This window comes from Neoarius graeffei, chromosome 25 (assembly GCF_027579695.1).
Source record: "Neoarius graeffei isolate fNeoGra1 chromosome 25, fNeoGra1.pri, whole genome shotgun sequence".
Classification (NCBI taxonomy): Eukaryota; Metazoa; Chordata; class Actinopteri; order Siluriformes; family Ariidae; genus Neoarius; species Neoarius graeffei.
The window spans coordinates 4,572,470-4,597,204 of NC_083593.1; the positions used below are offsets into that span (position 1 = coordinate 4,572,470).

General features: G+C 45.0%; 1 protein-coding gene across 2 annotated transcripts in view; it reads right to left on the bottom strand.

The window, feature by feature from the left end:
• uvrag (UV radiation resistance associated gene) overlaps positions 1-24,735 on the bottom strand; it is a 107,782-nt gene that overhangs the window by 75,439 nt on the left and 7,608 nt on the right. For both annotated transcript variants that reach the window (XM_060909138.1, XM_060909137.1), the window contains exons 2-6: positions 18,446-18,563; positions 17,150-17,184; positions 13,306-13,467; positions 11,620-11,694; positions 11,412-11,497 (exon numbers count right to left, since the gene is read on the bottom strand). In XM_060909138.1, the coding sequence (XP_060765121.1) occupies positions 11,412-11,497; positions 11,620-11,694; positions 13,306-13,467; positions 17,150-17,184; positions 18,446-18,563 (476 nt within the window). The remainder of the gene's footprint in view (positions 1-11,411; positions 11,498-11,619; positions 11,695-13,305; positions 13,468-17,149; positions 17,185-18,445; positions 18,564-24,735) is intronic.

A 24,735-nucleotide genomic window follows, 5' to 3' on the forward strand; every position in this document is an offset into this window, starting at 1 on the left:
GGGGAGGTCCCAGCATCCCCAAACTTGACAGCCAGAGACCTCTGCCCTCTCCCCAAAGAACGAAATCGCTGAACAAATGTCCAACTTATGTCCAACGTCTGTAGCAACCTCTGTCTCCAACTATTCCCAGTGGAACTTGTTTTTCACTATTCTGTCGATTTCTTTAACTCAATTTGCATCTTTACGCTCGATCACGGAGGCTGCCATCTTTCAACTCTTTGTCTGAAGCGAGCTTGCGTACAGATATCTAACAAGCGCGTTCATTGGTTGTTACAGAGCGATGGGCCAATCACGTACCTCGTTTCATCTCAATGACGGAATTACTGAAAGTCGGAACGAATAGGATACGAATGCGGATTTTTGAGCGAAAAATCGGAAAAAAAAATTTTTTTTCAAATTTTGAGGTGAAAAAAGCGGAATTCCGCGAATTCGCGGAAAAATCACATCCCTGATGTTTGGAGTTTTATTTAAAAACCTGTCCAACAGTACTTTAACAGTTTACTGAAGTCATGTTAGTTATGGCATACACCACCAGATGGAGTGACAGTCTAGGGACAGCAGAGTCAGCCTGTCTGTCTGGACATTCTTTGTGTGGTTGAGGCCCCCCGACATAAAATCTGGAGGACGTCAGTATCAACTGTCACAGCATGACTTTAAGCATGTTCAAGATCTGTTTTCTAAGATGTAACATTATGCACATTTTAATACTGGATATTAAGAGTCAGGACAGATGAAAATGGCATTAAGGAGTTTTCTAAAAGTGGTAAAAATGACTCTGTCTTTGTATACATGCATATTATATAGAGTGTACATGTGTGCATCTGTATGTCGTAAAGAAATGAGATGCTACTCAAATAAACATTTTCTAGAGGTATTCTGATACAACAATCTAAACTGTTTTATGGCAGCTTATAAAACTCCGTAGTACCTCTGTCCAGGATAGTTCCAGTTCAGGCCTATAAGCTGATAAATATCATAAAACGTTTGTGTACATAAAAATTGATTTAAATATGAAGCCATGGGTGTTCGTTAAAATAATTTGGTCAGTAGATACATCCTATAAGAGACAATATCTAGAAAAAAAATGAAGATCCTGAACCCCTAGCCACATGGTCAAACTGGGGGGCAAAAATGGGCTATTTTGGGCCCTCGGAGAGATGGGCTTATGTTAAAACTTTTGTAATTCATCACCTAACAGTGTTATCCTGGAAAAAATGTACCTATGAACAGATAATGACCATATAATTACTGTGTTATGAGGAGAAAAGTCTGAGTTGATCCATTTTTCCAGAATGGCTCCTATAGTTACACCCTATTTTAGCTCATTTTGGCCAAAAAGCCATTTTTGGCTTCCTATAGAGTGATAAATAAGCATCCCAGAGGCTAACGCTACGTTCACACTGCAAGGCTTAATGCTCAATTCCGATTTTTTTGTGAAATCCGATTTTTTTGTGAGGTCGTTCACATTAACAAATATATGCGACTTGTATGTGATCCTCAGTATGAACGAAAAGCGACCTAAAAGTGTTCCGCATGTGCATTGCAGGATACGACGACGTCACACGCAGTGAGCATGGCCAGTGTTTACGGAAGTAAAACCGCCCGGTTGCGGTATGACTCATGCTAGCTTGAATAGCTGCATCCCCCCAAATGGAAATCAGCTCCCTAACCTCTGCGTCCTTCCATTGAGAAGATTCAGAACCTTCACAGCCCGAAGCGTCCCTCGCACTGATGTCATGCGCAGGGGCGCAGATACGTTTTTTGAACTGGGAGGGACAAAAAACTGGGGGGGACAAAGCTGCCAGCAAACCAACCCCAACCCCGATATGCCTGTCAAACTTGTTGTTAGTAACCATAGCAACCAAGCTCGAGCTCGCAACCTGTGCAGTCTGCGCAGCTCAACCAACCGAATATCAGTCTTTGTTTTGTTTTATGTGAGTTGTTGCAACTATGTATACACTGCTGTGCACCTCAATAAACCGAATGGTAATTAGTCTTTTGATTTTTCCGTGAGGTTTGCCTTATGCAAAGACAGACAGCATAGACGGTTTTTCCTCCCTATAAGTGGGGGGGACCGAACGAGGTGAATTTAAATATGACTCGTCCCACCCTCTATCTGCGCCCGTGATTATGCGCCATGTTGTTGTAACTTTTTTGAGAGACCCGCCGCCTACTTCAGCGCAGAATAGTGACGTTTGTGGCTTGTTGATGACGTGTAAGTCGGATGAATGCGACCTGGCGGTTCAGACTGAAGTCGCATATGAAAAGAGCGGATAGGAATCGGAATTAGCACCACATATCCAAACGGCCTGGGTCGGATTTGAAAAAAAAAAAATCGGATCTGTGTCGTTCATATTGTCAATAAAAGATCGGATACAGGTCACATATGGGCGAAAAGATCGGATTTGAGTCACTTCAGCCTGCAGTGTGAACGCAGCCTAACTGATGGCATAATTGAAAAATATGGATGCCATTTAGTAAATATCTGCAATATTGGCTTCCAGGTTTAATCCATTTTAAAATTATAAGCTCCTGAAGTTGGAAGAAAGCACGTTTTGCAAATTTAGCTTTTTGGGGGTCAAATTTCAAAGGCCTGTTTTTCGGAAACTATGAGGAATTGAAAGCTAATAATTTGCAGAGAGTGTAGAAACATATAGATCTACATTTAGGAATTTTTCCAGCAAAATCTGAGAGGGTGACCTGGGGATCCCAGGTGAGTTGGCACGGAATGACCCTTTTGGAGGATAAGAGCTCCATTTCAATCTCCGTGAAAGGAGGCATGGCCTCCGTATCTTTTCATCAGTCTCAGTGAAAGGAGGTGTGGCCTCATTTTATTTACAGTACGTTATCCCAGTTTACAGACCGTACAATTTATAGATCAAAGTCGTATCTTTCTCAGCTCCCCGTCAGGCTTTATGGCACATTTCAGTCTGTCTGACAAGTTAACTGAATCCGCTACAATCACGGATTCTTCTTCTCAAAAGTCAGATAAACCTTGATGAAAATGGCAGGCTAAATATTTCACCAAAATCACAAGTCTTGGTGTAAGAATCACATTCTGGCAGGAGATCAAGTCCTGTAAGTTATATCGTGTGGTTACGTGATTTCATCGCATCTCTTACACACCATTTTGACGTAGGGACCAAAGTCATGGACGTGGTTTCTTTACGGTAAACCTTTTGGGGAACTCTGTGTTGGCGTCATATGTTAGTCAACGGTATCCTTTCAATCCCACTGATAATCGCAACACCTTAAAGTTGAGAGCAGTTTAATTCTGTACCCACCCACTTCACGCTGCTAGCAATTATTTCACCCGTCACTGCTACATGCCACGGACTTGTGATTTTACCCAGTCATTCATTGCCACATCATGCATCACTTCCTGTGTGTCCCCCTTTTGCGTGTGCGTGCACCCGTTTGACCTTCGTAATTCTGTTTAGTTGTTAAATAATCATTTTTTCCCATGTTTACCTTCAGCTGAGAGGAAAAAACATCTAGTCGTAAACACGGAAACATTAACTCCGACCTTATACATGGATTAATTCATCCCAGAGCTGCTGGAATGACTGCATGGACACACACACCAAAAAAAAAAAAAAAAAAAACCCTGGACATGGGGTGGGCGTATGTTTGTCTTTCTATTAGCCAAATAAATAATCAGCCTTGTTTGTGTTATGAAACAGAAATCAAACAGAGTGAAAGAAAGAGACACAAAGACAGAGGCAACATCTGGAACACAGAATACACTCTGTTCTTCATCAGCATTACACACACACACACACACACACACACACACACACACACCAGGAGAACTTCTAACACATGCTGACCCCCTCCACACACACACACGTCTGCAGTGTGACACAAACACAGTTAAGTAAAGTGGTCAGAAGCTCATCACTGTTTGACTCCGCTACCGCTCGGTCGAGACCTCCGTCCCAAACCACAGCAGCATCGTACTAATGAAAAGTGGACGCAGTGTTCTCTGGCATAGTGTTTCTCTTGCTTAGCGAAGCAGGACTCAAACAAACCGTCCCTCTAACAGAGCGTCCCACCCTACACACGATTAACGCAGCTCGCCAGCTAATGCTACACTACCCAAGATTAATATCATACTACTTCCATAACGAACACTCGCTAGAAAGTAACATGTGCTGCATACAAGCAATATAGCTAGCTGACTAGCTTTAAAAAAAAAACCACACTACCTGAAACACTGGTTAGAGAAGCAGCTTTGGGACTAAAAGGTCACCGGTTCAATTCCCTGGAGCAGCAGGAACGGCTGAAGCGCCCTTGAGCAAGGCACCGAACTCCAAACTGCTCCCCAGGCTGCTCTGCGGACGTTTTACACTGCGCTCTGGATAAGAGCGTCTGCTAAATGCCTGTAATGTCATGAAACTGATATGGTGAGCTAATTAAGTCTGGTTAACACATTAGCTAGCAAACTTTAGCAGCTACTATTTAAAGGAACAGTCCACCGTACTTCCATAATGAAATATATTCTTCTCTGAATTGAGACGAGCTGCTCCGTACCTCTCCGAGCTTTGCGCGACCTCCCAGTCAGTCAGACGCGCTGTCACTCCTGTTAGCAATGTAGCTAGGCTCAGTATGGCCAATGGTATTTTTTGGGGCTGTAGTTAGATGCGACCAAACTCTTCCGCGTTTTTCCTGTTTACATAGGTTTATATGACCAGTGACATGAAACAAGTTCAGTTACACAAATTGAAACGTAGCGATTTTCTATGCTATGGAAAGTCCGCACTATAATGACAGGCGTACTAACACCTTCTGCGCGCTTCGGCAGCGCATTGATACCTTCACTCCTCTTCGGGCACGGCCAGGCGGGCGAATGCCCTGGTCCGTCCGCCCTGTCTAAAAAAAAAAAAATTGGTACAACTCGAGCCCCATGGTAAAATTGGGACTTTGTCATTTTTCCGCATGAGGCCCATGGTAAAACCACACTTCCAGGAGGGGCTGCCGTCTGCCTCCCAAGCCGGCCGAGAGCGCTCCTCGTCGGGCACGGCCAGGCGGGCGAATGCCCTGGTCCGTCCATCCTGTCATATATATATATATATATATATATATATATATACATATATATATATATATATGGGCGGCACGGTGGCGTAGTGGTTAGCGCTGTCGCCTCACAGCAAGAAGGTCCTGGGTTCGAGCCCCGGGGCTGGCGAGGGCCTTTCTGTGTGGAGTTTGAATGTTCTCCCCGTGTCCGCGTGGGTTTCCTCCGGGTGCTCCGGTTTCCCCCACAGTCCAAAGACATGCAGGTTAGGCTAACTGGTGACTCTAAATTGACCGTAGGCGTGAATGTGAGTGTGAATGGTTGTCTGTGTCTATGTGTCAGCCCTGTGATGACCTGGCGACTTGTCCAGGGTGTACCCCGCCTTTCGCCCGTAGTCAGCTGGGATAGGCTCCAGCTTGCCTGCGACCCTGTAGAAGGATAAAGCGGCTAGAGATAATGAGATGAGATGAGATATATATATATATAAAAAGGTACAACTCCTGAGTGAAGGTATCAATGCGCTGTCGAAGCGCACAGAAGGTGTTAGTACGCCTGTCATTATAGTGCAGACTTTCCATAGCATAGAAAATCGCTACGTTTCAATTTGTGTAACTGAACTTGTTTCATATCACTGGTCATATAAACCTATGTAAACAGGAAAAACGTGGAAGAGTTTGGTCGCATCTAACTACAGCCCCAAAAAATACCATTGGCCATGCTGAGCCTAGCTACATTGCTAACAGGAGTGACAGCGCGTCTGACTGCGTCTGACTGACTGGGAGGTCGCGCAAAGCTCGGAGAGGTACGGAGCAGCTCGTCTCAATTCAGAGAAGAACATATTTCATTATGGAAGTACGGTGGACTGTTCCTTTAATGTGCTCATTATCTTGCAGGTCACCATTGGCCTTCAGGATCAGTGAGCGAGCTGACTGTAAAAATTAAAAGCTTAAATCAATCATAGTGAAATTTCCTCTGCCGTATCGGTTTCATTCGGTGAACAGGATACTGAAATGGCCCAATACAAGTGCGCTAAAAAAATTCTTCCCTTATTTAAAAGTTCCAAATGAGACCGGGTTTATCTTCACTAAATAGGCAGCCTACCAAGGAAAGCTCCAGGGCTGTTGTGATAAAATCGTCTAACTGATGAAAGACCTACCACCTACACGGTTTCCTTTTTTTAAAAGTCACCGTCACAAGATTTGAGAACGGACACACACACACACACCTGTGTTTTTTCAGCATGTATAATTCTGTTACAGGAACTCACTCTTCTCCTGAATGCCAACGCCTGGGACAAACATTTAAACTTTAATATTCAAACAAACACAGGAGCTTAATCCTGCGCTTCGGGCTCGCCATGATTATGCTAAATACACTGAGGGCGGTGTGGGTTTTCCCCCGTGGCTTAATAATCACTCTGGCAGCGCATAAATCACTTGTAAAATGTACACACACACACACACACACACACACACACACACACACACACACACACACTCGTGGGCTGAAGAGACTGAAATATTGCCTTCTGAGTATCGACACACAGCTTCACCTCCTGCTTAAATACAAGTGATTCTCACACACACAACCCACACACCAAGCTTCATAACGTCCTCATGGATCCAGCAGGTCATTCCTAACGACTGATAATCATCTGTACAACTCGCTAGGACTCGAAAAAACAAACAAAACGCACCAACATGGATTCTAAACCCAGATCGCTACGAACAAACCCGTTTCTCTCAGCTTTTTCTGCAATTCAGTATCACATGCATCGAGCTTTTAAGGAACCAGACCTAAACAGAACCGGTCCTCTTATGAGTGAGGCCCAGAGAAGGATTATAAATTACTACAGTAAATATTTATCATAAAAATGTCAATTAAATGAACCACAAAATCGAGAAGAGCTCACACATACAGAATATTACCCAAAACAAAACAAAATAAAAGGAACTTAAACCTTCAAGGTTTTATTTCGATTTAGCACCTATAATAAATGTACTGCTAATTTATCTCCATGATCAGTGAAATGCGGGGCATGCAAAACGGCTCAGCAAAATGCTCCTGTCCTCACCGCTACGCCTTTCGTTCTATTCAACTATGTATTGGCACCTTTATCCTCCACACACTGCCCGAGCTACAGTGCCTTCTGTCCGAGGTACAATTTCTCTTGTCCTAGCTACAATGTCAGGAATAAGCTGAACAAAATCAAAACCTAAATGGCGCAGGTTTGGTTTTTGGTCACCGTCATGGTCTTTCATCTGTCCAGGTGTAAACTCACAACTCTTTTCTACTTTCCTGACCCCAAAAAAGCAGTCGCTTTCATGTTCTGTTTTACTCAGTGAATCTTTACACGCCTTTCTAATTTCATGCTCTTGCTGACATCGACTTGTTTTTGTAACACAAATAAAGAAAGCTAAACAAAATCAGGAGGCGCACAAATCAAACAGCAGCTGAACTGAGTCTCTTCTGAACACGTGTGACCGCGTGACACACTGCGGATACACACACTCCAGCGTCGACCCAGCTCCTGTACTTTAAAGTGCACATCACGGGTAAATTCAGGAGCAAGATCAATGTCTCATCTCATCTCATTATCTCTAGCCGCTTTATCCTGTTCCACAGGGTCGCAGGCGAGCTGGAGCCTATCCCAGCTGACTACGGGCGAAAGGCGGGGTACACCCTGGACAAGTCGCCAGGTCATCACAGGGCTGACACATAGACACAGACAACCATTCACACTCACACCTACGCTCAATTTAGAGTCACCAGTTAACCTAACCTGCATGTCTTTGGACTGTGGGGGAAACCGGAGCACCCGGAGGAAACCCACGCGGACACGGGGAGAACATGCAAACTCCGCACAGAAAGGCCCTCGCCGGCCACGGGGCTCGAACCCGGACCTTCTTGCTGTGAGGCGACAGCGCTAACCACTACACCACCGTGCCGCCACAAGATCAATGTAATTCTCCTATTTTATATTCAACTTTGGGCAAATATCTGTAATATTCTGCATTCTCTGCAATTTTTTTTTACCTTGTGCAATACCAGAACAATTCAGTAGAAATCAAGCCATTTGAGGCGAATTGGTCCGCCTCTGAAAAAACTCGGCATTTGGATTTCCCGGCAAACATTGATTTTCGTGGCGTCACATGCGGGACGCCTCCTTCTGAATCCTACGTCAGCGCTGGTTTGTTTATGAGAAAACGACCTGGTGGTTTTCTGCAAATTTCTTCAATGTTATCACGTAATTATTAAAATGGTTAACAGATGTATCGTAGGAGGGTGTAGCAACACCAATCATGATGGGATTAGTACTCATCGTTTCCCAAAAGACCGGACAACGAGAGAGAAATGATGAGAGCGCTTGGTCTACACAGGCTGTGCACTGAAACCGTGCAAAGCTCGCTCGGCCTGCTGGCGCTTCCGCAGGTAACGTCACGAATCTGGCTCCAGACTCCCTTGGGATTTTTCCACACGCGTTTTGTTTTTTCTGCTGTAGACAGATGGCCTTGTGCAAAATTACCCTTCTGGATGAGTGTGTAAAGGGACAGTCTAATTTGGTCCAGGATATGCACTTTAAGTACAGATCTAAATCCGTCTGGGTCCATAAACTAAAGCACTCATAGCCACTCTAATTTAGAGACAAACACTGAGCAAATGCATCTGGCAGAAAAAACAAAAACGCGCAAAAAGTATAGAGGTTTGCTCAGATGCAAAATTACAAAACGAGCACTAATTAGGAAATCAGTGTGATTCTAATAACTGTTTAATTCACTCAGCTGTTTATTTACAGTCTCATGCTGCAGAACGTGCTTTCTGATGACATCATGCTGCTACGGAAACATCGCGGAAACAAAGGTTCAGGGGGCGTACGTTTACAGCACAGACGCTTCTCTAATGCGCTCTTCAGGCCTGTAAAGAAAGAATGCACTTAACAAAAAAAAAAAGTGCATGATTCAAAAAAGAGAAAGATGGAGAGATGGCGAGAGGAAAGACAGATGAGAGGCTTAACGAGATCAAAGGCCTTGTTAAAGCAGAGAGGATCTCCTACTCCACTCCTAAAGAGCAGAAACACAGCTGTCAGGGGGAGATCAAAGAGCGACAGAGCAGCAAAACCCCCAGTCTGAACTCCATTATGATCCGCACACACACAACCAGCGCCACAAATACAGAGGTGAAGGACGAAAGCACAAACATTATTAGTTGGATTCTGATTGGTGTTGATTAATTTCCGAGAACAGCAGCTCTGAAAAACGTGCAGCTTCATATTAAATGCGCTCGTTGTAATACGTCATTGTTTCTATAGCAACAGCTAATTCACAGGGACTTGTAAGCGGTTTATGTACAGATACAACGTTCCCATAAAAATCAGATGGGGAGAAAAACGCACGCGGTCGGTGCCGGAGTGAGTTCAGCGCCGAGCCACTCGTATCCCATGATCCCTCAGTGGCAGAGCGTAAATCACACACGGACAGGAAACGGCCGTCTTATTTAACGAGTCGTTTCATTCGCTTCTCTGCCCTGTGTCTCACTGAGCGAAAACGACACGTGAGCAATCAGACACACACACACACACACACACACACACCTCTCTCTCCATTTCTGTCTGTCTCTCTCACATGTGTGTGTTTTGAATGTGTAAAACAAACTAAAGCCAAGATACGGTACAGACCCTCAATTAGGGCTTCCTCATGTACACACACCGTATATTACAAACTACAGAGCAGCGTAAAATAATCAGTCAATCAGAGAGAAAGAGAGAGTGTGTGTCTGTGTGGATAAGGGGTGGGGAGACAAGACAGGACACACACAGGGACATTCCCCAAAACAAGAACTCACCTGCACATGTAAAATTAAAAAAAAAAGTGTGTGTGTGTGTGTGTGTGTGTGTGTGTGTGTGTGTGTGTGTAACTGGATTTAAAAAAATAAATAAAAAATTTTATCCTGTTGACAGAACAGCCTTTAGGCTTCACTCTGTTTTAGAGAGAGAGAGAGAGAGAGAGAGAGAGAGATATTGCACTGGGCAACTGTTCCCTTTTGCTGAAGGAGTTCAGTCATGTTAAAGTGTAACGCTGCCATCTAGTGGAGGAAAGAGGTACAGCAGCACACACAGGACTTACAAGGGCACTATTGCCCCTTTTCCACCAAAGCAGTTCCAGGGCTGGTTCGGGGCCAGTGCTTAGTTTGGAACCGGGTTTTCTGTTTCCACTGACAAAGAACTGGCTGTGGGGCCAGAAAAACCGGTTCCAGGCTAGCACCAACTCTCTGCTGGGCCAGAGGAAAGAACCGCTTACGTCAGCAGGGGGGTGGAGTTGTTAAGACCAACAACAATAACAAGACCGCGAAAGATCACCATTTTTAAGCGATGAGAAGCAGCAGCTGTACAAACGCAAAGTCAGCCATTATTATTATTATTATTATTGTTGCTGCTGCTGCTTCTTCCGTGATGTTTTTGCTTCGATATTCACGCCAAGGTTTATGCAAACGTAGCGACGTAACTGACGTATACAGCGACGTAATGACGTGGCTTCCCTTAGCACCGCGAGCTATGGAAAAGCAAACTGGTTCTCAGCTGGCTTGCAAGTTGAACGAGTTGTGAACCAGCACCAGCCCTGGAACTGATTTGGTGGAAAAGGGGTAACAGAGGGACGTGGTGTACACTAGAAGGTCGACTAGCTGAGAGCACTACAAGCACTTTGCTGAAGTGTGATACACAGGGTTTGCTGAAGCACCTGAGATGCAACAGGAATAGAATTGGCCAAGTGCCTGAGGAAAGGAAGGAGGAGGAAAAGAAAAAAAAAAAAAAAAAAAACCCCAAAACCCCACCAGCATGCAGAGTCGATGAGCTCTGCTGAAGTGCACTAGAATGCCTTTTTAACAGAGCGTACCATCAAAGCGAAGTGTAACGGTAAGGTTTAATCGTTTGAGTAGAGTGCGCACATCCAAAAACTCTTTGCAGGTGCCAGACAAAAATGTCAGACAATAAAAGAAAATAGGTCTGCACACTGCTGGATACGCTCCAAAAAATAAACTTTATTTAATTAAAACAAGCAACGTTTCGATCACCCTGGATCTTCATCAGGCCTGATGAAGATCCAGGGTGAACGAAACGTTGCTTGTTTTAATTAAATAAAGTTTATTTTTTGGAGCGTATCCAGCAGTGTGCAGACCTATTTTCTTTTATTAACGGTAAGGTTTAGTCACGAAGGCTACATGTAAACAAAGGTCACTGGTCCCATGCTCTAGGAGAGAACTGGCCACGTGCACTAGATGAGCTTTGTTGAAGCGTACTCGAAGGAAAATCATCATCAACACAGTATAGTGACCAAATACAGGGACCGTGTAGCAGAACATAGTACAGGTGAGACTGACTCTGGATCAGTGGCCGTACCTGAGCAGGGAGAAGACGCTGTACGAGTTCCTCACAGAGCTCTGGTCCACCTGCAGTAAGGAGTTCTTCTTCCTCTCAGAGTTCTCCTGAACACACACACACACACACACACACACACACACACACACACGAGGAGAACGTCTACACCACATCAACACTGAATACGACACGGAACTCAGAGCAGCTGCATCACCAGGTGAGGCGTTACCTTCTGATCCAAATCTGCTGCATAGTAACCGTCATTCAGCCCAAATATGATCTCATTCGGACACCGGGAGCGGATCTGAGAGCAAGACAGGGGTGAAGATAGAGTGAGGGATTGGAAGAAAAAAAAAAAATGTAGATAAAGAGATTAGGGTTGGGCGGTATTACGGTAAGAAGGTATCCCGAGGTATCCAAAAGTACCAACGGTATCGGTCTCATTACCGTCATTTTAAAAAAATACATAATATCTAAATAAATATGGAGTACATGAGGTCATAATATAAAATAATAAATTGAAGATCATTCCGAATAACTGTGTGATCGTATTTGCACTAATTCTATCAATTTCCTAAAGTAGTTCTCATCGCGTGCAGGGTTGTTTGTTGTTACCATGGCAACCCTGTGTGACATTTGCAGTCTGACAGAAAGCTTCGCAAGAGACTGAGACCGGGGGTGTCATGGCTCAGATGGCTAAGGCACCGTACCATAAATCCGGGGACCCGGGTTCGATTCCGACCCGAGGTTACTTCCCGTCTTTCTCTCCCCCGCTCATTTCCTGTCTCTCTATACTGTCCTATCTAAAAAAAAAAAAAAAAAAAAAAAGAGAGACTGAGACCGCGGTTGAAAGATGGCAAGTCAAGATAACGAGTTCGTGGCAAAAAAAAAAAAATACAACATCGGCGGTGTGGCAGTATTTTGGTTTCAAACCAAACGAAAAATCTAATATGTCCCCTAAGGCACACCATAGCCTGGGGTACTCCACTTCCACGAGATCTCTCCAATGAGTTGTGTTTTGAGTAGGTTACATGAGTAACAACAAGGTAAAATAATATAACGTATGACATTTGGGATGTGGGTAATAAACGTTTGAAATGTCATCTACTGAAGAAACGGAAGAAAACATCGTAGCGTAAACTGTTAGGTTTCTGGTGGGAATTAGCAATGCGCTTGCTATCTTTGTTGGGTGTGTTAAACCGTATGGATTTAAGTGGAATAATTGTAAGGAGTTATGTGATCAAGACAACGTTTTAAGCAAGGTAAGGCCATTTGATTATTAATTTCCCCGCCATGGCATGACGTGGGCCCATATGATTTTGCCTTGTGCAGCTATCACGCATTTGAATTAGGTTCGCCTCATTTGCGCTGAAGAATATGGTTTATCGCGCAGTCTAAACGGACTTGGGTGTTGGTTGATTCTTTTTCTTTTTTTATTTCCCATGCTTGAAAGGGTATGATCCTGCTCATCGTGTACTTTTTTTTGATGGAGCAGGTGAAATAGTGCTGCAAATGGCGTTTCAACGCAGACATGTGTAAACGACAGTTGAATGCTATTTTCAAGATGAAGGAAGAGTTGCGTGATGCTTTGAAATATCTCTTAATCCATTCATCAATGCACAAAATTCGCTTTGCTGCTTAATCCATACCACAATGCACATAATTCGCTATGCTGCTTTTAAATAGTACATTTGAGGCATAGGCGCAGGTCTGGACAAGGTCCGCCGGTATAGGCGCACGTTACACAGTAGGCCGAAACAAAATATTATTTTTTTCTCGGTAATACCGTATACCCCGGGAAAACACAGACGGTTTAAAGGTATCAGAATTTGGATACCGCCCAACCCTAAAAGAGATAGAATATAATTAAGGTACTTTTTTCCAAACTTCTCCCCCTCTCCCAGTCGTACCGTACCTGCTGTCCGGTGTATCTCAGGCCATCCAAGTTCACCTTCCACTCTATCAGCAGTTGGTACTGTTCTTCTCGTCCGCCCCAAATCCGAACCACAAAACACGACACCGATGTGTCCAACAGGTCCGGGAGCATGGCAAAGTCCAAACTGCGCCATGTTGGGTTCTACACACACACACACACACACACACACACACACACACACACACACACACACAGAGTAGAGGAGATAAAGGGCAGCAGGTAACTGAAAACAAGACATGAGAGACTTTTACACACACACGCACGATGAAAGAACATACAGGGAAAAAACCTAACACATTCAGTTCAGTTCACATTCAGTTCCTGTGGGTTCACCACCCACAGAGGTAGCAGTAGGGGACTGGTGCAATGTGGATTGGGTGGCAGTCGAAGGCAGGGGCCTCGACGACCTGATCCCCGGACACAGCGGCTGGCTGTTGGGACATGGAATGTCACTTCGCTGGGGGGGAAAGAGCCTGAGCTTGTGCGGGAGGTTGAGAGGTACCGGCTAGAGATAGTCGGGCTCACCTCCACGCACAGCTTGGGCTCTGGAACCCAGCTCCTCGAGAGGGGCTGGACTCTCCACTTCTCTGGAGTCACCCGTGGTGAGCGGCGGCGGGCTGGTGTGGGCTTGCTTATAGCTCCCCAGCTCAGCCGCCATGTGTTGGAGTTTACCCCAGTGAACGAGAGGGTCGCCTCGCTGCGCCTTCGGATTGGGGAGAGGGCTCTTGCTGTTGTTTGTGCCTATGGCCCAAATAGCAGTATAGAGTATCCGGCCTTCTTGGAGTCCCTGGGAGAGGTACTGAGGAGTGCTCAGACTGGGGACTCCATTGTGTTACTGGGGGACTTCAATGCTCACGTGGGAGATGACAGTGACACCTGGAGGGGCGTGGTTGGGAGGAACGGCCTCCCCGATCTGAACCCGAGTGGTGTTTTGTTATTGGACTTCTGTGCTAGTCATGGTTTGTCCATAACGAACACCATGTTCGAGCATAGGGGTGTCCATAAGTGCACGTGGCACCAGGACACCTTAGGTCGGAGGTCAATGATAGACCTTGTAGTCGTTTCATCTGATCTCCGGCCCTATGTCTTGGACACTCGGGTGAAGAGAGGGGCTGAGCTGTCAACTGATCACCACCTGGTGGTGAGTTGGATCCGCTGGCGGAGGAGGAAGCTGGACAGACCTGGCAGGCCCAAACGTATGGTGAGGGTCTGCTGGGAACGTCTGGCCGAGCACTCTGTCGGGGAGGTCTTTAACTCCCACCTCCGGGAGAGCTTTTCCCAGCTTCCGAGGGAGGCGGGGGACATTGAGTCTGAGTGGACCATGTTCTCTACCTCCATTGTGGACGCAGCTGTTCGGAGCTGTGGCCGCAAGGTCTCCGGTGCCTGTCGTGGCGGCAATCCCCGAACCCGGTGGTGGACACCAGAAGTAAGGGATGCCGTCAAGCTGAAGAAGGAGTCCTATCGGGCCATGTTAACCTCCAGGACTCCCGAGGCAGCTGACGGGTATCGGCAGGCCAGGCGTGCTGCAGCTCGGGCAGTTGCGGAGGCAAAAACTCGGAACTGGGAGGAGTTCGGGGAGGCCATGGAGAAGGACTATCGGTCGGCCTCGAAGAAATTCTGGCAAACCGTCCGGCGCCTCAGGAGGGGGAAGCAGTACTCTGCCAACACTGTTTACAGTGCGGGTGGGGAGCTGTTGACCTCGACTGGGGACATTGTCGGGCGGTGGAAGGAATACTTTGAGGATCTCCTCAATCCCACCGTCATGTCTTCCACTGAGGAGACTGAGGCTGATGACTCAGAGGTGGACTCGTCCATTACCCAAGCCGAAGTCACTGAGGTGGTTTGCAAGCTCCTCGGTGGCAAGGCACCGGGGGTGGATGAGATCCGCCCTGAGTATCTCAAGTCTCTGGATGTTGTGGGGCTGTCTTGGTTGACACGCCTCTGCAACATCGCGTGGCGGTCAGGGACAGTGCCTCTGGAGTGGCAGACTGGGGTGGTGGTCCCTCTTTTTAAGAAAGGGGACCGGAGAGTGTGCCCCAATTATAGGGGAATCACACTTCTCAGCCTCCCAGGGAAGGTTTACTCCAGGGTACTGGAGAGGAGAATTCGACCAATAGTCGAACCTCGGATCCAGGAGGAACAATGCGGTTTTCGTCCTGGTCGCGGAACACTGGACCAGCTCTATACCCTTCATAGGGTGCTCGAGGGTTCATGGGAGTTTGCCCAACCAGTCCACATGTGCTTTGTGGATCTGGAGAAGGCATTCGACCGTGTCCCCCGTAGTATTCTGTGGGGGGTGCTTCGGGAGTATGGGGTTCGGGGCTCTTTGCTAAGGGCTGTCCGGTCCCTGTACGAACGGAGCAGGAGTCTGGTTCGCATTGCCGGCAGTAAGTCAGACCTGTTCCCAGTGCATGTTGGACTCCGGCAGGGCTGCCCTTTGTCACCGGTTCTGTTCATAATTTTTATGGACAGAATTTCTAGGCGCAGCCAGGGGCCAGAAGGAATCCTGTTTGGGAACCACAGGATTTCATCTCTGCTTTTTGCGGATGATGTTGTCCTGTTGGCTTCTTCAAACCAGGACCTTCAGCATGCACTGGGGCGGTTTGCAGTCGAGTGTGAAGCGGCTGGGATGAGAATCAGCACCTCCAAGTCCGAGGCCATGGTTCTCGACCGGAAAAGGGTGGCTTGCCCTCTCCAGGTTGGTGGAGAAGTTCTGCCTCAAGTGGAGGAGTTTAAGTATCTCGGGATCTTGTTCACGAGTGAGGGAAGGATGGAGCGTGAGATCGACAGGCGGATCGGTGCAGCCTCCGCAGTGATGCGGTCGCTTTACCGGTCCGTTGTGGTGAAGAAGGAGCTGAGCCAAAAGGCGAAGCTCTCAATTTACCGGTCGATCTACGTTCCGACTCTCACCTATGGTCATGAGCTTTGGGTAATGACCGAAAGGACAAGATCGCGGATACAAGCGGCCGAAATGAGTTTCCTTCGCAGGGTGGCTGGGCGCTCCCTTAGAGATAGGGTGAGAAGCACAGTCACTCGGGAGGAGCTCGGAGTAGAGCCGCTGCTGCTCCACATCGAGAGGAATCAGCTGAGGTGGCTCGGGCATCTTTTTCGGATGCCTCCTGGACGCCTCCCTGGGGAGGTGTTCCAGGCATGTCCCCCCGGGAGGAGGCCCCGGGGAAGACCCAGGACACGCTGGAGGGACTATGTCTCTCGGCTGGCCTGGGAACGCCTCGGTGTTCTTCCCGAGGAGCTGGCCGAGGTGTCTGGGGAAAGGGAAGTTTGGGCTTCCCTGCTTAGACTGCTGCCTCCGCGACCCGGTCCCGGATAAAGCGGAAGAAGACGAGACGAGACATTCAGTTCAGTTGAGAAAGAGAAAGGGGAAGTTAGAGGGTAGAAAAGACAATCGAGGTTAGAGGAGGTGAAAGTGAGATGGAGAAATGGTCGTTCATGTGTGTGTGTGTGTGTGTGTGTGTGTGTGTGTAAACAACAGGAAGGTGGTGAGGAAACTGATAAAAACAAAAGGACAAAGACAGAAGAGGTGCAGGTCAGATGTACAGCCAGCTTGCAGATTTAGTCTGCTGCGGAGAACAAAAACGAAATGTCATGTGCACAGCACACCATTATCATGTAAATAAATGACTAAAGCTCCGTCTCCAATTTCACATGATGTGATTATTTATTAAATGAAGCAGCAGTGGTTTGAAACGCTCGCCTGTGTAACCGAGCTTCAGTCTGATGTCCAATTTCTAATCTGATTTCTGTGTATCGCTGATTAAAGAGCTTGTGAGTCACAGCGGCATGAAGTCCTACTGCGTGTACTCACCAGCGAGTCTCGGATCACCTCGCTCTTGTAAAAATCTGAAACAGGAAGAGAAGAAAGGACAAGTTGGATCGTTTCTGTACACATCTGCAACATCATTGTTTATCCCAGGCTGTTTTTATCCTCGCTTATCACCACATCTCTTTATCCACATGCCAACATTTTCCTGGGAAGTTACATGGTTTCTCAGCAGCTCTTCACTAAACTGAATCGTGTGTATGTGTGTACGCGCACACACGATCGTTGGCTGTATCCCAAACTACTAATTCCTTCTTCTGAAGATCGTCTGAAACCAACTCTGGTTTCAGAACAGTGGGAGAATCTGAGCTGTCAATCAGTTAACAGGGCGGGGCAGTAAACATCAAGTGAACAAGCATGGATGCAAACGGCGTGCCTTTTGGCGGATGCCGCCTTTTTCACGGCTGTCTGGGGGACTTGTGTGAATCGTGCAGATCCGATGAGTTGTTTTTTTTTGGGGGGGGGGGGGGGGCGTTGGAGTGTCTGATTATAATTTCATCAAAGTAAATTCTGTATTAAAATTACGAAATAAGCAAATGCCGTTACAGTCCATGAAACATAGGAAGTATGAGAAGAAAACAGTAAATCAGAAAGCTGCGCACGTAAAGCCAATTGGCTGCGCGCCATTATCTGCTGCTGGCTGCACTTCACTGCACGCGCAAGGATTTCCATCAGTCCAACGCAAGTTACGTCAGTTACGTAATTGGCTTTACATGCGCAGCTTTCTGATTTACTGTTTTCTTCTCATACTTCCTATGTTTCATGGACTGTAACGGCATTTGCTTATTTAGTAATTTTAATACAGAATTTACTTTGATGAAATTATAATCAGACACTCCAACACCCCACCCCCAAAAAAAACCTCATACCTTATGGCAGGGGTGTTCAAATTGATCCATAAAGGGCCTTGTGGCTGCAGGTTTTCATTCCAGCCATGCAGCAGCACACCTGACTTGGCTCATTCAATCAACTGAACTGTCTTCACACAGTCAAATACTTGCAGCCACACCCACCCTTGATTAAAGGGTGGGTGTGTCAGTTGATTGAATGAGCCAAATCAGGGTGCTGCTGCATGGCTGGAATGAAAACCTGCAGCCACACGGCCCTTTATGGATCAATTTGAACACCCCTGCCTTATGGTATTAAAAAAAATAATAAAGTTAGCAATACGGTACGTTTAGCATCCGAGGGTCCTCCGTCAGGCTTTCGCTGATCTGCTAACAGGCTATCAGTTATAGCTCGTGTTTAGATGACAAGAATGAAAACAGTTAAGAGTTTCACCTCTGGAGATGCGATCGTCCGAACACAAGTGCAGCGTGAAGTACGTGTCCAGCAGCGGAGAGTGGTTTCTGTTCACAATGTTCCTCGCAGCGATGCTCCTCAGGTGCCGCAAACGCCTCTGTGGAAAAAGAAAGAAAAACATGACAACACAAAAACCAAACCAAGGCAGACTGTCCTACTGGGCGTGGCCTGATGTTCTAATGAGCAGCACACATGATTAACAGCCGTCTGTCTTAGACTTGCGAGATTTCACTTTCTAGATTAAAGCTTCCTTGCTCAGGTCAGCTTTCGCTCACGATGTTAACTTAAGCACTCTGCATCAGCTTTCGCTGACTCGCTGCTTCAGTTTTCACTCCCCAAGTCAGGTCTCGCTCGTTCGCTTTTAGCTCTCTGGGTCATTCAGAAAAGGAGTTCAAATACGAACACTGAATGCCTTGATGAAGCAACGATGCATTATTCAGGTGTCGAAGAATTGTATCCACTTTATGCGGCTACTAGAACGTAGTGAGGGCTTCATTACTGAGACGAGGCCAGTGTAGAACCAATGCACTAAAACAAGCCTCCTCCTGTCTGTGTGTGTGTCTTTGTAGAAGCACGCGTCACTATAAAACTGAACACATTCATGACCTCACTGTTGGACGCTGGAGAGAAGCGGGACGTCAGCCTGATCCAGTCTACAGAGAAATCGAAGAGGAAACTTGGAGAACAATGACTCCTCAGAGAACACATTTTACAGAGTTGTGTGAGGAAACGACAAGAGACCACAAGTGTGTGTGAGAGAGACAGACAGCGAGAGGGACTCCATTGCCGAGGTCTCACCTGACCGCCCCCCGGGCCAAATCCGAGTCACGGGGTTTGCTAAAGGATTAAACACCACTCACACAAACGCTCCTATTGTTAAGTCTGCCGATAGCGTCCGGTTTTGGTTTTATACCTTCACTCGGGGCCAGTATTTCAGCTCTACCTTTCAACACCGTTCATGGACAAATCTCTCGCTCCCTTATAAACGAGTCGGTGTGATTCTGTGACGCAGAGGAAACTTGAACACACCGTAAATTTCCTAATCCAGCCAACATCATGGAAGGCTGAATGGTCAGATTTCTGAGGCTTTCTGTAATGTCATGCCTGCATACACATCACTTCATCCATGCATTATGACTGACTAACGAGTGTTAGGATGCATGAAGTATTGGCACCCTCTACCTCATCAGTGAAAAGGGGAGCGGGAACACTATTTGAGGGAGGGTGCCAAAACTTTGTACAGCATGGACCACAGTCAGGAACTTTATATATATTAATAAAAAAAAAAAAAAAAAAGTGATCTGTAGACAGGTTTTACATTACAGCTCCTCTCAAAATTCAGACCCTGAAGCAGAGACTCAGATTGTTTTGCAGGTCAAGGGGCCCACAGGGCCCCTCCTGGGAAAAAACAGGGGCCCATTTCTACAATGGGGGGCCCAGTGATTATCCTTCAGTTGAAGCAAACCTAGTGAGCCCAATGAACAGCTGGGGCAGCCCAGGGGCTGTTTTTTTCTTCTCAATTCTGTTTTTTTTGGTATTAGAAGCCATATGAGGCAATGTAGATGACAAAAATCAATGCTTCAACCAAATATATTGAGATATTGTTTAATCAGTGGCAATATTTTGGAATTCAATCACAGGCCACTATATATCACATCTACAGTGGTGCTTGAAAGTTTGTGAACCCTTTAGAATTTTCTATATTTCTGCATAAATATGACCTAAAACATCATCAGATTTTCACACAAGTCCTAAAAGTAGATAAAGAGAACCCAGTTACACAAATGGGACAAAAATATTATACTTGGTCGTTTATTTATTGAGGAAAATGATCCAATATTACATATCTGTGAGTGGCAAAAGTATGTGAACCTTTGCTTTCAGTATCTGGTGTGACCCCCTTGTGCAGCAATAAGTGCAACTAAACGTTTGCGGTAACTGTTGATCAGTCCTGCACACCGGCTTGGAGGAATTTTAGCCCGTTCCTCCATACAGAACAGATTCAGCTCTGGGATGTTGGTGGGTTTCCTCACATGAACTGCTCGCTTCAGGTCCTTCCACAACATTTCCATTGGATTAAGGTCAGGACTTTGACTTGGCCATTCCAAAACATTAACTTCTTTAAACATTCTTTGGTAGAACGACTTGTGTGCTTCGGGTCGTTGTCTTGCTGCATGACCCACCTCCTCTTGAGATTCAGTTCATGGACAGATGTCCTGACATTTTCCTTTAGAATTCGCTGGTATAATTCAGAATTCATTGTTCCATCAATGATGGCAAGCCGTCCTGGCCCAGATGCAGCAAAACAGGCCCAAACCATGATACTACCACCACCATGTTTCACAGATGGGATAAGGTTCTTATGCTGGAATGCAGTCTTTTCCTTTCTCCAAACATAACGCTTCTCATTTAAACCAAAAAGTTCTATTTTGGTCTCATCCTCACACAAAACATTTTTCCAATAGCCTTCTGGCTTGTCCATGTTATCTTTAGTAAACTGCAGATGAGCAGCAATGTTCTTTTGAAGAGCAGTGGCTCTCTCATTGCAACCCTGCCATGCACACCATTGTTGTTCAGTGTTCTCCTGATGGTGGACTCATGAACATTAACATTAGCCAATGTGAGAGAGGCCTTCAGTTGCTTAGAAGTGACCCTGGGGTCCTTTGTGACCTCACCGACTATTACATGCCTTGCTCTTGGAGTGATCTTTGTTGGTGGACCACTCCTGGGGAGGGTAACAATGGTCTTGAATTTCCTCCATTTGTACACAATCTGTCTGACTGTGGATTGGTGGAGTCCAAACTCTTTAGAGATGGTTTTGTAACCTTTTCCAGCCTGATGAGCATCAACAACGCTTTTTCTGAGGTCCTCAGAAATCTCCTTTCTTCATGCCATGATACACTTCCACAAACATGTGTTGTGAAGATCAGACTTTGATAGATCCCTGTTCTTTAAATAAAACAGGGTGCCCACTCACACCTGATTGTCATCCCATTGATTGAAAACACCTGACTCTAATTTCACCTTCAAATTAACTGCTAATCCTAGAGGTTCACATACTTTTGCCACTCACAGATATGTAATATTGGATCATTTTCCTCAATAAATAAATGACCAAGTATAATATTTTTGTCTCATTTGTTTAACTGGGTTCTCTTTATCTACTTTTAGGACTTGTGTGAAAATCTGATGATGTTTTAGGTCATATTTATGCAGAAATAGAGAAAATTCTAAAGGGTTCACAAACTTTCAAGCACCACTGTATATTATCTCTTCCTTGTAAATTATAGCACAAGAATGGGTTTGTTTTTTGCATGCTGTGACAGTCTAATTCTGCTCGTCTCTAATCATCTCTACTTCTAATTTCATTAATTTATTTTATTAACTTGTTTTCAGTTTGGTATAGGTCTATAGTAGTAGTAGTAGTCGTCACCAGTAGTAGTAGCTGTTGTAGTAGTTGATGTTGCAGTAGTTGTTGTTGTAAATCTAGTATGACTAATTACCTTGGGTATCAGGGGTATCAGTTTTTTCAGGTGAATGTACTCTCTTTCTGCCGAAAAATGACAAAATAGATGTATTTTTTCTTTTTTTTTTTCTTATCCATGTTTTCTTGTCTCTTTCGAATATTCGTGCATAGACCCTAAGACGCCACCTAGTGAAAGACTTGGATCAGGTTTTACTCGCTTGGGACGCTACAAACAGGGCGGCGTAAATACGCGAATGGGTCCGACGTATATTTAATATGGCGGCGGTCAAAACAAATTCATCCGATGCTGAAATCTGTTGAATATCCAGATAATTATGTTGGAAGTTGCATATTTGTGCAAGATTTTCGATATTGAGACCAGGAAGTCAAGTAATACCCCACGAAACGCTCCAAATAGGGTATAAAATGCTCGCGTCTATATTGGCCCCTGCCCCTCTCGACAATGCGTTCATTATTCGAAATAGTGCGTCTTAGACGCGGGCGCGCCAACAATCTGAGTCTCTGCTGAAGCAGTCAGTCATCGCATTCTGTTTTCGCTTATTGGGAAATTGATGTGTTAAAGAGTCCCATGTGTCACAAGACCACAAGTGTTCATTAACAATCGTGAATCATCAACCTGGAACAACTAATATTACGAGTGAAAGAGTTTACAGGTTATTTACTTCTACAGTTTTAATGCAGCACCTTTGTTTCAGTCTCTTCTCTAAATTACATGACACATTTGAAAATAGATATTTTCAATATCTTGTATTTTGTCACATCGCCCCGCCCCAAAATTAAATAAACTCTGTTTGTACCAGATAGATATTATAAACAGTGCTCCAGTTCTGGTGGTAAAGTCGTGTATCTATTGGTAAACTTTGAAATATAACATTAGGGTAAATTATGGCGTAGTACGCTTTGTGACATCACAAACAATACCCTTCGGACACCAAGCTAAAATATACACTACATTTCCCTCATCTGTCCCCGCTCCCTGTTAAACAAGTGTCACTGAACACACCCTTTTTTTCTTTTCACACACAGGCCTTCCTTTTGTAAGCATCAGGACGCTCGTAAAAAAATGTTTAACCATTAAAGGTCCTTCAGTTGTTCCTCTGACGGAATCCTTAAACACAACAGGATGTTTTTCCAAGTTCAACGCTTTTACAGGAAGCTCAGAACCCTTAATTCCACAATGATCCCCGAAAGAGCCTTTGTTTTCCTCCAAAACTCCAAATTATTACTCATTATTTCATTTTCTTCTTCACACCTAGAGCCTGTCAGGAGCTGAACAGTCAGCCTTTTGGTACTCGGTACACTTTTAGAAAAAGGGGCTCTTTAAAGTGCATATTCTAGACCAATTTTTTTTTTTTTTTATATGAAAGTCTGTCCCTTTACACACTCATCCAGAAGGGTAATTTTGCACAAGGCCATCTGTCTACAGCAGAAAAAAATAAAATAAATAACGTCTGGAAAAATCCCAAGGGAGTCTGGAGCCAGATTCGTGACGTTACCTGCGGAAGCGTCAGCAGGCTGCGCGAGCTTTACACTGTTTCAGTGCACAGCCTGTGTACACCAAGCGTTCTCTCATCATTTCTCTCTCATTGTCCGGTCTTTTGGGAAACGATGAGTGCTAATCCCATCAAGATTGGTGTTGCTACACCCTCCTACGATACATCTGTTAACCATTTTAATAATTACACGATAACGTCGAAGAAGTTTGCAGAAAACCACCAGGTCGTTTTCTCATAAACAAACCAGCGCTGACGTAGGATTCAGAAGGAGGCGTCCCGCACGTGACGCCACGAAAATCAATGTTTGCCGGGAAATCCAAATGCCAAGTTTTTTCAGAGGCGGACCAATTCGCCTCAAATGGCTTGATTTCAGCTGAATTGTTCTGGTGTTGCACAAGGTAAAAAAATTGCACAAAATGCAAAATATATATGTTACAGATATTTGACCAAAGTTTAATATAAAATAGGAGAATTACATTGATCTCGCTCCTGAATTTACCCGTGATGTGCAATTTATGGGTTCATCTGATAATTTTGGGTTCTTAGCCTCCTATTTGGGGAAGGGGGGGGGGGGGGGGGGGGGGGTGTTCACTCTGCTTCGGGCTCTACATCGAAACAACTTGAGTTCTAATTCTGTAACATGGAAAAACCTCAAAAAAGGGACAAAATCTGTTTAATTAATGAACATCTCACCAGTCTTGAGTGTTACAGTGTGTGATTTGAGTCATGGCCAAAAAAACAAATAAAAAAGGACCATATTAGGAAAACAGAAAGCAAAAAGGGTTATATATCTACTTTGATACGACATTATAAATATTGATAATGAAAAATTAAGGTACAATTTTTGTTAAGATATCACATCAGTATTTTTATAGCAATAGAAAACAGTAAAATTGGCTAAATGTTTATTCTGCTTCATTTTCTGTATTCTTTTTAAACACTGAACACACCCTTTTTCATTTAAAGGTTAAAAATGTGACTGAACACACCATAGCACTCTAATATAATATAAAATATAATATAATATTATACACACAGGCAGGACTGGGACAGACATGGCGTATCACGGTGCTCTTAAAGTCACTTGCTGAGAAACTTAAAACATGCTACAGATGAAACTTTCGTTCTGTCTGCTGTTTTGGGGGATTTTTCCCCCCCTTTTCCTCGTCCTGCTTCGAATTTCCTCCAACATTCCCGAATGGAACTTGTTTAGATTTCAGGTCACACTCGTTTTCCCTTCAGGCTTGCTCCATAATGAAAGAGCGCCAAAAAAATAAAAAATTTTA